This window comes from Phalacrocorax carbo, chromosome 1, assembly GCF_963921805.1.
Source record: "Phalacrocorax carbo chromosome 1, bPhaCar2.1, whole genome shotgun sequence".
Taxonomy (NCBI): domain Eukaryota; kingdom Metazoa; phylum Chordata; class Aves; order Suliformes; family Phalacrocoracidae; genus Phalacrocorax; species Phalacrocorax carbo.
The window spans coordinates 211,362,498-211,376,188 of NC_087513.1; the positions used below are offsets into that span (position 1 = coordinate 211,362,498).

Here is a 13,691-nt window from a genome sequence, read left to right on the forward strand (position 1 = left end):
CCAAAATCTGATAAAAATAGAGTTTTGCAAAATATCCAAGTCAGAAAAATCAGAGGAACCCCATCATGACTACAGCAAAGATGTGACATGCCACAGATGACAACACATCCCTGCAGAGGTACAGCTTATAAGCCATTCTTTCAATTAAGATCTATAAAGTCTGTGGTTTGATAGCATAGGTGAAGTGAGTTATTACTTGTTATCCTGACTAAGTATAGTCCAAATAAGAGGAAATTAAAACAGCTAGAAGAAACAGCTCCTACATTATATAAAGAAATATTTAATCTATTTGCAGAACGATGCTAAGGGTTTTTTCCAAAACAATCAGATTTTTATAATTTGAGTTTATCTAAACATCAGTTTACCTCAGATATGAAAAAGCATTTGTTTTTTAGGAGATGGAAGTTAGATGTGGATTCAGCTATGGTCTTCATATAACCACCACATTCAGTATCTTAACTTTATATAGAAAATGCTGCATTAACCAACCTACACACTTATGATTTTGGGGATGGGGCAAACAGTACAAGGCAGAAAAAATGAATATTCTCCAGGTAGGAAGTAGGACCTCAAGCTAGGAACGAAAGCAACTGCTACAGTTTTTTCCAATACAAATGTACAAGGAGATTGAGATACTGAATATTTCTTTGGTCAACTACCTTTGGCACAGGAGAAAAGACTTTCAGATATTGATTGGTAAGTAGCGGAGCCATAAGACAATGCTTCTGAGGGCAGAAGTGGTATCTCAGGACAAGGAAACAGCTCCCAGCCCTCACCAAGTTCCAGGTTCAAACAGGAGCTGCCTCCTCGCATGGACAAAGCTCTCTCCAGTCAGGTAACTGGCAACAGTCTGCCCTGCTGAGGGGAGAACAACTTTCCCACCTTCTCCAGGGCACAGTACAGGTAACCTTGAAGTTTAGAAATAAAATCTGGCAGCCACCTTTGAAAGGCTACCGGCCCCTGGACTGCCACGTGTGTCTGAAGTGACATCACTCCCATTTTACCAATGGAAACAGATTGTTATGGAGAAGGTAAGATGACACAGTAACGAGCAGCCTTAAGGCTGGGAAAAAAATACCAGTTGTAATCTGAGGTGTAAAACTTCTATATCTCTTCCTTGCTCTTTTGGTTCAACACTACCTTTAAGAAATACACTGCCTTGCATAGTCATACAAACTTAAGGTACGAGCTGACCTAGTAACGGGAACAATCTCACAGGTGAAAAAAAATAACTGTGCTTATATTTCAATAGTAACTGCAGCAGCCTCTTATATGCACACATGAGGTATAGCAGGTTATTATTGTTCTTTTTATTCTTTGATCCTAAATAAGAAAAAAGAATTCTCAGACAGCTCAATATTGCAACTTTTCTTTTCAAAACTATCATTCCACATTACAGCTTTTAACCTTAGTTCTAGTACTTTTTTTTTTTAAGTCTGAAAATAAATATATTTAAAGAAACTTTGTTCTGGTGAACTGGAGTTTGTGTTCTTGCTTTTGCAAACACTTGTGTTTGTGTTTTTGTTTTTATGAGCACCTGTGTGCACCTGCGCTTTGTGTCTCATCTACAACATCTACTATGCAAAAGGACAAACATGATTTTTAAGGTCTAGGTCATGAATGCTTCAACCCTTCCCTTATTTTAAACAAGGAAAATACTGTTATGTACCCTGGGCTGCAAGAAACTGATAAGACATTCTTCGGTCTGCAGTTTTTATAGGTGAGGAGGTAACTTTTTGAAGTCTCATTGAACACACGCAATATTTTAAAGCAATGCGCCTTCAGACTTACCATAGAATAAAGAGTTCTTAATTTGGCATTACATACTGAAAACCCTGCTCTGAATAAAACATAAGGTAGAGAAAAAACCACACCCAGGATCCTATAACCAAGTTTCACAACAAAGGGTCTGAAAATATGAGTTTACCCTCAACCCATTCGGGTGGGAAAGCTGAACAGTTCCCAGATATGCTGCATTCACAAGGCTGATCTGAGAGAGCGTATAAAGCTAAGCTGACAAATACATCCAGATTAAAAAATTCCTGCACTGTAAATCAGCAAAACAAAGTGCTGAGAAGCACAGCGAAGGCCCAAACTCCACACAGACTGGACAGAAACCAAGAAGAAACACGGCCAAGGCAGGAGCAAAGCTGGAGAAAGGAGTTTGCAGGTGTTGTCGATATTGTCGATACAGTCTACTCAGAAATGGCCTCCCATCCAAACAGATAAGCTTTCCTGGGCTCATCCTGAAGGGCAGAGGATCTGATGCAAGTAAAGGTAGTGCAATTTAACAGTACTCCATAAATATGTCATTATCAAGGTATCCCAGCACCCCTATTATTCCAGAAATGTTACATGGATTTTAAGAATTAGGGCTTTTGTGCAAATTTTTACCTTACAGAAGTCTAGGACCCACACTTGTGAACTCACTTTATACAGTGCCAAGCTCCAGAATGATACTGTTTTATCCTGTCACTTCCAGCCAGGTTGAGACTATGGCATTGCAAGAGGAAGAGTCAATTAATTCCTTGCGGGTCTGCTATCCTAACAACCATATTAAACATGCGTAGTGTCTAGGCTTTCCCTTCCTACCCAAGCTGGTGGGGTTATTGCTTTCCCAGCACTGTTTCCCCTCAATTCCTAATCAGTGCCTGCCATTAGAGACAGGCCCACAGCCATGCCAGACCAGTTTCTTTCAAAGTCTGGTATCAAGATAACAGAAAGGAGGAGTATTTTAAAAAACCTCCTGCAATTTCCCACATGCAATGTTGTGTAGACTAATCTCAAGTCATATGAAATAAGCCCATACTGAAATCATAAGCAATGAATTGCACATAGTCCCACCACATTTGCTTGCTTCAGCTTTTGATATTTTAGAAGCAAATAATCTGAGATATCTAATCAAGTATTTATGCAAAGTAAATACAACTACGCATCCAGCCCACATATTATAGATCACTTCCTAAGGTCCACTCCCAACTATCTCATAAAACCTGGACTCTATAAGCTTGTTTTAGAGGGAAGACCTTTTGTATCAGCACTGGCGTGGCCAGCAGCAGCAGGGCAGGGATGGTGCCCCTGTGCTCGGCACTGCTGAGGCCGCACCTCGAGTACTGTGTTTAGTTTTGGGCCCCTCGTTACAAGAAGGACATTGAGGTGCTGGAGCGTGTCCAGAGAAGGGCAACGAAGCTGGTGAAGGGCCTGCAGAACAAGTGTGCTGGGGAGCGGCTGAGGGAGCTGGGGGTGTTTAGCCTGGGGAAGGGGAGGCTGAGGGGAGACCTTATCGCTTTCTACAACTACTTGAAAGGAGGTTGTAGTGAGGTGGGACTTGGTCTCTTCTCCCAAGTTATTAGTGATAGGATGAGAGGAAATGGCCTCAGGCTGTGTCAGGGGAGATTTAGATTTGGGTATTAGGCAAAATGTCTTTACTGAAAGAGTGGTCAGGCATTGGAAGAGGCTGCCCAGAGAGGTGCTGGAGTCACCATCCCTGGGGGTGTTCAAAAAACATGTAGATACAGCACTTGAGGGCATGGTTTAGGAGACATGGTAGTGTTGGGTTGACGGTTGGACTTGATGATCCTAGAGGTCTTTTCCAACCTTAATGATTCTATGATTCTATCTTGAGCTATTGGTGAGAGTATGAGCACACATGAACAAGGCATACAGACTGATTAATTTCTGACAATTTGGAGCAAAGGGCAGGAGAGGGTCCTGGACAATAATTATCAAGCTTTGCAGGGCTGTGACCCAAAATAAGTCATCAAATCACCTCAAGTGAAAGACCACTACCAAGTTGGTCATATTCCAAACAATTGTTTACATGTTCTTAAACCTCATTATGTTATATATTTTTAAGAGGCTGCCCTGCCAGTTTATGAAATATATCACTCTTCATCAGTCACACACAATTTGGGGAGCTGTAAAGGTAAGAATAACATTATAATGCTGTACTTCTTTTAAATTATCATAAACTTTTCCTGATGTGCAATATGACATGCAAAATATTCTAAGAGATACATTAAACAGCAGCATTTCTTGTGCTGTCCGTAAAGAAACAACTCCTTAACAATCTCCTGAAGGCAAAAGCCACTTGTTAAAAACTACATTCAGTAACAACTAACTCTGTCAGCAGTATCAGACAACTTTGGAGGGTAGAAAAGCTCTTTCTTGTTATAAACAACCTTTATCATCCTTACTGTATAACTTCATGTTTTGGGAAGTCTACAACAAAGTGGTTTATTTGACCTTTTTCAGCACAATTTCAGATCTGGCTAAGACAAATGCCCCTTTGAGTTCACTGAAAACGGTACATAAAGGATAAGAAAGACCAGTAATGCAAGCCAGGGTTGTTAAGACTTACACCAACCTTTGGTGCCATTCACCGTGAACGTGCGTGCCCAGTTTGCAGACCACGAAAGTGAAAGATTCAACTGCTACTAGATACTGTACAAATGCATAGTAGGAGACAAGCCTTGCTGCAAAGAAAAAACAGACCACGTACAGAGAAGGACTTAGAAGACAGACAAGAAAGTGAAAGGTTACAGAGCTGATCAATGGCACAACCAGAAGTAAAACAGTCATCCTAAGAAGTAACTTTTCTCACTGTGAGAAGAGGTCTTACCTCACTGTGTTCACTGAAAGCATGAACAATAGCTATCTGTGTTACACCCTGGTTCTTGCTTCCTGAATGGTGTTGTGGAATCTGGCCATTTAAAGACATTTCATTTCTATCTGCTGTCACCCTAGCTACCAGATCAGCACTTCCCTTTTCAACTGCAGGCTTTCTGAAAGCTTTTCACACAGCCATTGAACCTGTAGGTAATTTAAAGATAAGGCATCTCTCTCTCCCTCTCTCTCTGTCAAATCAACTCAGGATATTTCAAAGCAAAATAGAGCCATTTGGGGTGTTTACAGACTTGAGATAGAGTGATTTAATACAAAATCCTTGGTAGTTCAGAAATTACTTATCATCCAGCTTTCTTATAACACCTATAGCCATTCAGGCATATCCAAGCTGACTGTCTTGCCTTACTCTGAATGGAAGTCTCTCCCTTCCAGAAATACATTTATTTTCTTGGAAGAATCCGACTTATTTTCCGCAAGTATCCAAAGATTCTGCTTCTTTCCACCTGAAATATGTTTGGTCTCCTTAAAAAGTCTTAGAGGTCTTAAACTGTGTGCCCAAAAATTCTGGAAAATTCTAAAAATCAGTTTCTCAGTCTGATTCTTTGTATGATCCAAGCTTAAAATTCAGGCTGAATCAGTGGTCTGGTCTCGTTAAGTGACTGAATGAAGAGAAGCAGAGGTTATTGTCCCCCTATTACTAACTGCAGAGGACTGATCACACCAGCCATTCTAACCAGAAAATCCTGGTCTCACTTCTGGGAGCCAAACTAAATTGTGACAGGAGAACACGTGTGGGATGATTCTATACACCATTGACACCTTTTTCCTTGAAGAGGTAAGCTGAAGCTTGTTCTTCATTTGAATGCAGAACAATTAACAGTGCATGACTGATATATAAGCCTTTCACATGCACAGATTCCTTGGGCGATTCTGAGGTAACATTTCATGACCTTTGAAATAGGAGAAAAGTACAATATTTTGAATGGATGGAACGTATTGGTCCCAAGTTTCACCAGTCCTGATCTATACATACTACGTGTGATTAAACAGACAGCTTACCTTGAACCAGATTTCAGTAGTTGTTCTTCTTCCTGATGTTCCACAAAGCCATGTAGTTCTGGTGGTACAAAGACTTCTTTATTAACATTGCTCACCCAGCTGTTCTTTGCTTTGTTTGATTTATTCTGACTCACTTCAGCTAAAACATGAAACAAGAATATCGTTGTTTCCCATATGTTTTTACGGGATTTCTTAAGAAGCAAACAGAAATGTTTGCATTCAGTCCTACAGCTATTTCAAAAGTCCACTATATTGAACTGTGTACAGAAGCAGATCTGGTGCCTTCTAAAGAATAATTTTTTGATGCTACTAGAAATGGCACACACTGCTCTGAATACTTCACTCTACTACTCCAGGTACCTCTGCTTCAGACCTTAAAGTGATCCTAAATAGAGAAGTTTTCTACAACAACTCTGGTAAAGAGGGACCCTGTAGTTCTTGCAGCTGGGTAAACATGAAAAATTCAACTTCAGTGTCCTGAGGAAGCAAAACAAACTAAATCATAGGAAACTGAAAATATCTCAAAGTTCTGTTAATCAAGTCAATTATTCCCTTCCTACAGCAGTAAACTGGAAGTTGGTCATAATTCATTTAAGGAGGTGGCTAATCCTTTATGAACAGAATTAGCACAAGAAGTTATGAAGGTAAGTAGAAGAAGAGCCAACCAACCAAAAAGCCCCACCTCATGCAGCAAAGGCAAATACATTTGCATTTCTTTCTGGGGTGGGACAGAATTGTATTCTCATACCTCCTTTCAGAGTCAAAATATTAGTTTATATTATTTCCTCTACTGTTTTTTGCACTTCCTCAGCAGTTCAGAAACGAAGAATTTCTTAGTGTGCAAAAATAAGCAAGATTTTTATTCTTACTTTTGCTATCCATAGCTGCAAGCAAAAATATCTTGACATTTAATGAGTCATTGAAACCTAGCAATTGTACATAGTTCTGAGCGTACCAGTGTGCCCCTTTGTTCAAGTAATAAGATTGGGAGCAATTAACCTTCCTTTCAGATAATATGGCTTTAAGTACTTTCCTTTAATCCGTAAATTACTGTAAAATTTAGCTAGAATTTTACTGCTCATTTTCATAACCTTCAAGTCCAAAAACGAGCCCAAACCACAAACACACCGCACTAACCACCTGTGATTTTTTTGCATTCTTTTCCATTTCAGGCCTTTTCTTGTTAACTTAAAAACCCCAAACCATCACACAGTAACCTCAAACTTACTAAACTGCCGTTATCCAAACTCATCTCTGGGAATATAGGGATTAAGAAGGTGTAACATTGCAGGATTAGACACAGGAAAACAAGGCTAAATTTTAGTTACAAAACCTATAGAAAGTAACAAGCTGCAGTCCCTCCACAGTATTGAGAGAAGTACCTTATTTGCTTCATTAGCACACAACAAAATCCCTTAACAAAACTTAAAATAAAGATTGTAAATTTCAGTACAATCTGGTGAGAATTACAACAGTCTTACCTTTCTAAATCAAAAGGATTTAGTAGAACTAGAGGAGGTTCAGAGGGGATGGGGGTCAATTTCTCTAAGAAAAAAAAAAATCACTTTCTGTACAAAGAACAACAAAACAGACAGGACTCTTCAGATTAGAAAGGCAGATGCTGAGAGATTTAAAACAAAAGCCTATAAAATCCTGTATACTCTATTATATATGTTTTGTGAATATAGATCAACTGTTCACTTTCTCTCCCAGGGATGATGTTAATGGTGATCAGTTCAAAACCAGAAAAGGATATGGTCACTTATTATGTGGAAACATTCATTTTTAAAAGACCTCGTGACAGGATATGGTGAATGGTCAAGAAGCATGGTTTTAAAGAGCTTCTTGAACAAATCAATGGGGGAAATATAATCTAGAAATACCACCTCTATTTCAGAAAAGTCTGAGGTGCAATTGGCTGCAGGCTGGGCCTGGCCTTGGAGCCTACCCATGCTGCCAGGCACTCTCAGAGGCAGGGTGCTGGGGAGATGAGCTTTTGGTCTGTTCCAGTAGAGCCGCTGTTATGTTCTACTCTGTTGTTTTGTTTCTCTCCAAACAAAACCATGCATTATCTTCCCACATTCTGTTGTCGTTGGTTTTTAAAATAAGAGCTTCAGAGTATAATATTTATTATCAAGTGAGCACCAAGCTTATGAACATTGCTCCTTTTACACACAATATACTACTACCTATCTGTTCTGCTAAATTAATGTCTGCAGCTGTTATCTGGCAAATGAACACCGTTGGCTTTTACAAACATTTCTAATAGATCATTTGACAGCACCCACTGTGATGTGGGGAATGGTGGGTGCATTTAAAGGTAATGGGGCCGCAGGATGCCAGTTCTAGCTGCCAGAGCTCCCAGTACATTTTAGTAGTTATAATCACTAACTCTAGCTCATGGTGCCTACTATTTCAAATCAATTTGAGGTAACTTCGGTCTCCTTAAAAATAAAGAAATAAATTAAGCCTCAGAGGTCTCAAACTTATTACACAAAAGCTTGGAAATCCATACTAAAGAGCAATTTCCTCAATCTCTGATTCTTTGCATATCCCAGGGTAGCTAACAGGGCCTCAAAACCAGGAATGAGAATGCAGTCCAGGAGTGCAGAGCGCTTTTAGTCCTACACATAAACACAAGACAGTCCCCCCGTTAGCAGTCATCACACAGAATTCTCTTTAACACATGGTGTTGGGAGAAAGGAAAGCTTACACCATAAACTACATAGGAAATCTCTCTTGCATAATTTTCTGTTTGTAGACATACCAATATTATTCTTGAATTTCACAGACAACAGTGTCTGAGGTTAGCTAAGAGTCAGCCTTTCCAAAAGAAAATAATAACAAAATACTTACCAAGAGTGGCAGGCTTCCGTCGCATGGAAGCTCGAATAATATCTGCTCCATGTATCTTATCTCTGTGCCTCTTTGACTTCGCTTCATAAAACCACTGCCCACTCATATTCTTTAGCTGAACATCATCTTTGACTTTTTCTGGTAAATGCCTGGGGAGGGAAAAAAAATTTCATAAATGAAATACACACACAATCTGTGAACACAATAAAGTCAGGTTTTTGGGGGGGTTGGGGGAGTATTGTGTTTTGTAGGGTTGGTTTGGTTTTTTTTTAACACTGTCTCAGCATGCTATTTCCATCTTCTGACCTGTCAATCAGCTTATTTATGAAGGATGACAATGGGCTGGAAAGGGAAGAGCCTCAGCTGTGTTACCCTCAGAGCATCAGCTGAAGTAACTCTTAAAAAAAGAAAAGTGCTTTGCTATGATAAACTCTCAGGCAGAGACAGCCCTGGAAAAGTCTCCAGAAACTGTAGATCTTGACTTCTTGCCTCCTGCAGCCTGCTTTCCAAGGTTAAAACTGAGATAAACTAGCAAGGCAGCATAAGAAATCTGTGCTAAAATTAAGTCCATGGCTGTTCTGGGGCTCAGAAACTGCCTTTTCAGGCTGTTCATATGACACTACTTTTACACACACATTCCAAAAGTGCACTGGAAAGATGGTGCCATGTTTTCCACAGGTAACACAAAAATTCTTATATGAATACAGTGAGTTCCAAAGGAAGACAGCATCACATGGAAGAAACAACAACAAAAGTTTGTGCAGCTTATTAATCTGCATGTATCCATCTGCAGACATTTTTGATACAGTGAAGCAAATTTTTAATAATTTGATTTCAGGCTTCAGGGTCACCCTGCTATTACAAAGCATACTTTAACAGAATAAATAGTTGCTGTGTGCAATTTGAAAGATGTTCTCTCTCCTTGTTAGGCATATAATGTGTTAGGTATATGCTTATAAATGGCCTGGAGACTAACCTGCAGACCAGGAAAGTTACTACACAGATTTAAAGAGTATTTAATTTGAAAAAAAAGAGTTAAGTCAGGCTTCATCTGCCTTCTCCCTTTATGTCCTTTCCTTCAGCAAACAAGGTAATAGCAGAGCCCAAGGGAGAAATCAAAACAAGTTACTCAGAGACTTCAAGGCCAAACACAGCCCACATTGCTGTGGGATGGTGCTATCTTCCACAGCCTTGATGACCTATCATAGACCGGTTTGGGTTAGAAGGGGCATTTAAATGGGAGTTTCATGCCAGTTTTATACCGCTCATATGTTCAGAAGAAGGCACTTTTAGTGCAGTCAAGCAGCTGCGATGACAGTCGCAGGATTGACTAGAGACAACCCTTCACAGCAGAGAAAGGACACTGAGCCAGTCAGAACCCTCACGCTAAGATAGGTCATTCTCACACATAATTCAACCTCTCCTTCACCCTTGTATGGGCAGAAATTAAAAAGCTTATTTGAATGCATCAGCTATACTAGAACTTGAATACCTAAACTTCTTTTTGAAAGTACAGTCAGTGACTCCCAGGTGTATAAACAACTTCTCCGTCTCAAATCAGCTACACAGTTGAGGCTGCCAGGAGTAGAGGTCACCACTGGCATTTTTAATGCCAAGATTCAACAGTCCATAGCATTACTGGGCCGTTTAAATTTGGCCCTCCCTTTTGCTTATATCTCTATGCTTGTCTAAGAGCCAAAATACACGCTTCTCATATGCTGCAGGTCTTCCAAGTTGGAGCAGGAACACAGCAGTAGCTTCTTTCTGTCCTCAAGCAAATACATTGCTCAGGTATGAGCCAACTCCTCATTACTTAGCCAGCTGAAGAACACAGTTGGCAGAAACAGTGGAAATATAGCATCCAAGAACTTTTTACACAGATGATTGCTTCTCCCTTTCACCTTCTTTCCCATGTGTTATTCGTCTTCTCAGAACAGATGCTCCTTAGGGCTAGGGACTGGCTTTACAGCTATTTGTACAGCCTGCAGGGCAGCAGAGGTCTGACCCCAGCTAGTGCTTCAGGGCAGTATGACAACACATGCCAAGGGAGGTTCTCCAGCGGGAAGGTACTGAGTCACAGGACAGGTATTCAATGCCCTCACCCTGTTTGATTCAACCCTTTTACCCAGACACTGCTTATTCCTTTCCCCTTTGTGTTCAACCACTGAAACCAGGGTGCGGTAGGAGACCCTTTCCCAGTCAGCTCAGCCAGATAAATCACTGTCGAAGCGGACAGGATCCCAGGCCCCTCAGCTGTGTCGGCCTACTTACCTGCTTGCTGGACTCTCGGGTCTGTGACCGATTAACATAACATAAGCAGGACAGAGACAAAGGCATGGATTTGTCATGGCTCTAGGCTCTCTTTAGTTGTCACCCAGGGCCAACACAGCTGTCTTTTTGCCTGGAAGTACATGTCAGGCACCTTGCTCCCACCCCTGGCTTGCTGCCTACAGAAGTTAGTGTACCTTAACTCCATCAGCTCAACAGGCCTTCTAGACTTTGGGAGGTAATTATGCTTGCTAACAAAGGCGTAAATGTGCTCTCCGTTTACCCAGTACTTCCTTCACTAATGACCTGTCTGGCTGATAGGGCCTGTGTGGTAAGAAAGGACAGAAACTCACAGCAGCTGACTTGCAAACTACTTCTTCTGCCTTCCCTCCTCACCTTGATAGCACTTCACCTTTGTTAGCTTGGCCAACTCCTTTCTTCACGAGAAGTATTTAGCCTCTCAGTCCCATCTTTTGGGGAACTAAGAGCAACATAAATAATAGAGCTATTCCCAGGCATTCCCCAGCCACAAATAAAGAAGCAGAATTCAATTATCAGAAAAAGTTAGTTCTAGGTCTTGGCAGGGAAAAAAAGCTTTTAAGAGGCCTATGTTCCCCAACACATCATAGACTTGTTGCAAAAACAGCTGCTGAGGTTACAGATGGGAATACTTACAATGCTACTTGAATCCTCATGCTCTCCTATGAGCAGGCCTTAGCAGTAATATCAAACTGCTTGCACTGTGTGGGCCTGTTTCACTGCTAGGCATTAGATTTAGATTGTGGTTTAACTTGAAAGGAACTGTAGAGAAATCAGACTGCAGACATGGTTTTCCATTGCTACACACGCCTCTCAGCACACCACAACAGGATTGGAAGCCAAGAGTCGATTCTGCGCCAGCTCCCCAGTCAACAGAAAGGCTAACCAAGTTGTTATTATGTGATTTTCCTTTTGGTGACCAAAGAACTAGTAGGCATCCAGATTCAGATTCAGATTGCAGGCTCTGTTGCCAAGTTTGCAATTCGGAGAAAATGCAATAATGGCTTTCCATATGATATAAGCACGTATTCTGGAGTCCCTCAGTGGGCTGTTAAAATGCCAGTTAGCCTATGTTGCTGTTTTCAGACTGAAACAGCAAGTTTCAAGCCTCAAGTTATAATAAAGTTAGCACCTGTTTCTTCTACAGGAGCATTAAACTCAACAAAATGAAGGTACATAGTTAAAAGGAATTCACTCAAAAATCCGCTTTTAAAATAAGCCCGAGTTTCCCCATTACTTAATACCATTTTTCCACTCTGCCTAGGTGAAACATTTTTGACGGCAAGATGACAAATTTTTCACCCCACCAGGGCATTAAGTACGTGCAGAATTACACTGAACGGGCATACAAAGCAACTGTCAGGTACTCTGCAGGCAAACAGAAGATCTACACGTGTGTTAATTGGGTTGTTTCTCCCCACCGCATCTGATGAAGGTCAGAGGGCTAAATCACATGGTACCACTGCAAGGCAGGAAATCTGCTCTGATATAATCAGTCCCTGTCAACCTTCCTATCAGCAAATCCAGAATGGGTTATCTTATGCTTTGTAGGCCAGTGTAATAGCTCATTGCATGTTAGGGTGAAGAGATTACTTCTGTTTCTTTTTTTGAAACAACAGTATCTAGCAATGCATACCGATATCTAGAACTGTTCAGCTACACCTCCACAGTGTCTCTTAATTGCTTCCCCTGTACTCCCCTTATTCACAGTCCATATTACAAACCACCACAGAATTTGCAAGATGTGACAACTGACATCTTAACTTATTTTATTGTCTTATTCCACAATCAGCTTAAACTGAGTTTTTCAGACAGAGTCTGTGTGGTGCCAGCACATTCTGGAATTTCTTGTGACAGACTAAGAAGCTTTTAAGTCAGTGTCTATGTTTGGCTCAGAGAGACAGATTCATTAGTGTCTCACACACCCTGTTCTGAACACTGAAAAAAAAGCACCCCAGTGACTGGTGGCAAAGTAAAGGCTTTTTAAAACCTGATACCATCACCTTATCTACAAATTCACTTTGTAAATGAAACACCAAATGATTGGAGAAGGTGGAACAAGAGAGACTTTTGAGGAATTTATCCTCACTCCTATTTGCTGCAAGCAAAACAACAAACCTCAGACCAACAAAAAGACAGTAAAGGATTTAGGTTCTGGGTCACCTTCCAAACACAGACAAGAAACTTTTTGTAGTATCACTCATGCAAGAACAGGAATAAAAGGATATTAGACCAGACTAACTGACACTAGTAAGTGTCAGGCTTGCAGATTAGACTTTTTCTTCTTCTTTGAGTGGGTAACAGCCATAAAACCTTTACAAGGCAAAAGGAGTAACTGTTTAAACATTCCACTTTGCATAAGCATGCCTCTTTAGTCTGCACATATCTAGATAAAGTGTAGAAAAAAAGTCTGTTCTTTGTTAGAGAACTACACCCAAAACATTTATAACTGGGCAGTCCTGAGTTGAGAATGTGGATTATTCCTTTTGCATGGTAGCTGCACACATACGACTTTAAAATTATATTGCTTTATTACTTAAGCCAATCAAATGGTAACTGATTTTTTTTTAAACCGGTTGACAACTATACTAGGAAGAATAAAAGCAAACCAATGGGGTTATGCAATGTTTCCCCATCCTTGTCATCATGATACCTCATCAGCAACACCTCTTTAATTCTTGCCTTTGGGGTCTCTTTGGATAACAAGGTTATGGGTAGGTAGAAGTAGGTGGAGACATGAGAAAAAGGCAATGTAGTTCCGTTTGTAGTCGTGCATGTTCTTCCTTTTTATGCCTACTCAGAAGCCTGGGTGTGTTAGCTCTACTAACAATACCCTGATGAAT

At 40.5% G+C, this 13,691-nt stretch overlaps 1 protein-coding gene across 5 annotated transcripts in view; it reads right to left on the bottom strand.

Annotated features, from left to right (window-relative positions):
- Positions 1-13,691, bottom strand: part of SYTL2 (synaptotagmin like 2) — a 61,195-nt gene that overhangs the window by 23,216 nt on the left and 24,288 nt on the right. For 4 of the 5 annotated variants that reach the window (XM_064441455.1, XM_064441459.1, XM_064441456.1 and 1 more), the window contains exons 3-4: positions 8,542-8,690; positions 5,686-5,824 (exon numbers count right to left, since the gene is read on the bottom strand). In XM_064441455.1, the coding sequence (XP_064297525.1) occupies positions 5,686-5,824; positions 8,542-8,690 (288 nt within the window). The remainder of the gene's footprint in view (positions 1-5,685; positions 5,825-8,541; positions 8,691-13,691) is intronic. The other variant, XM_064441458.1, reaches the window with a different exon arrangement.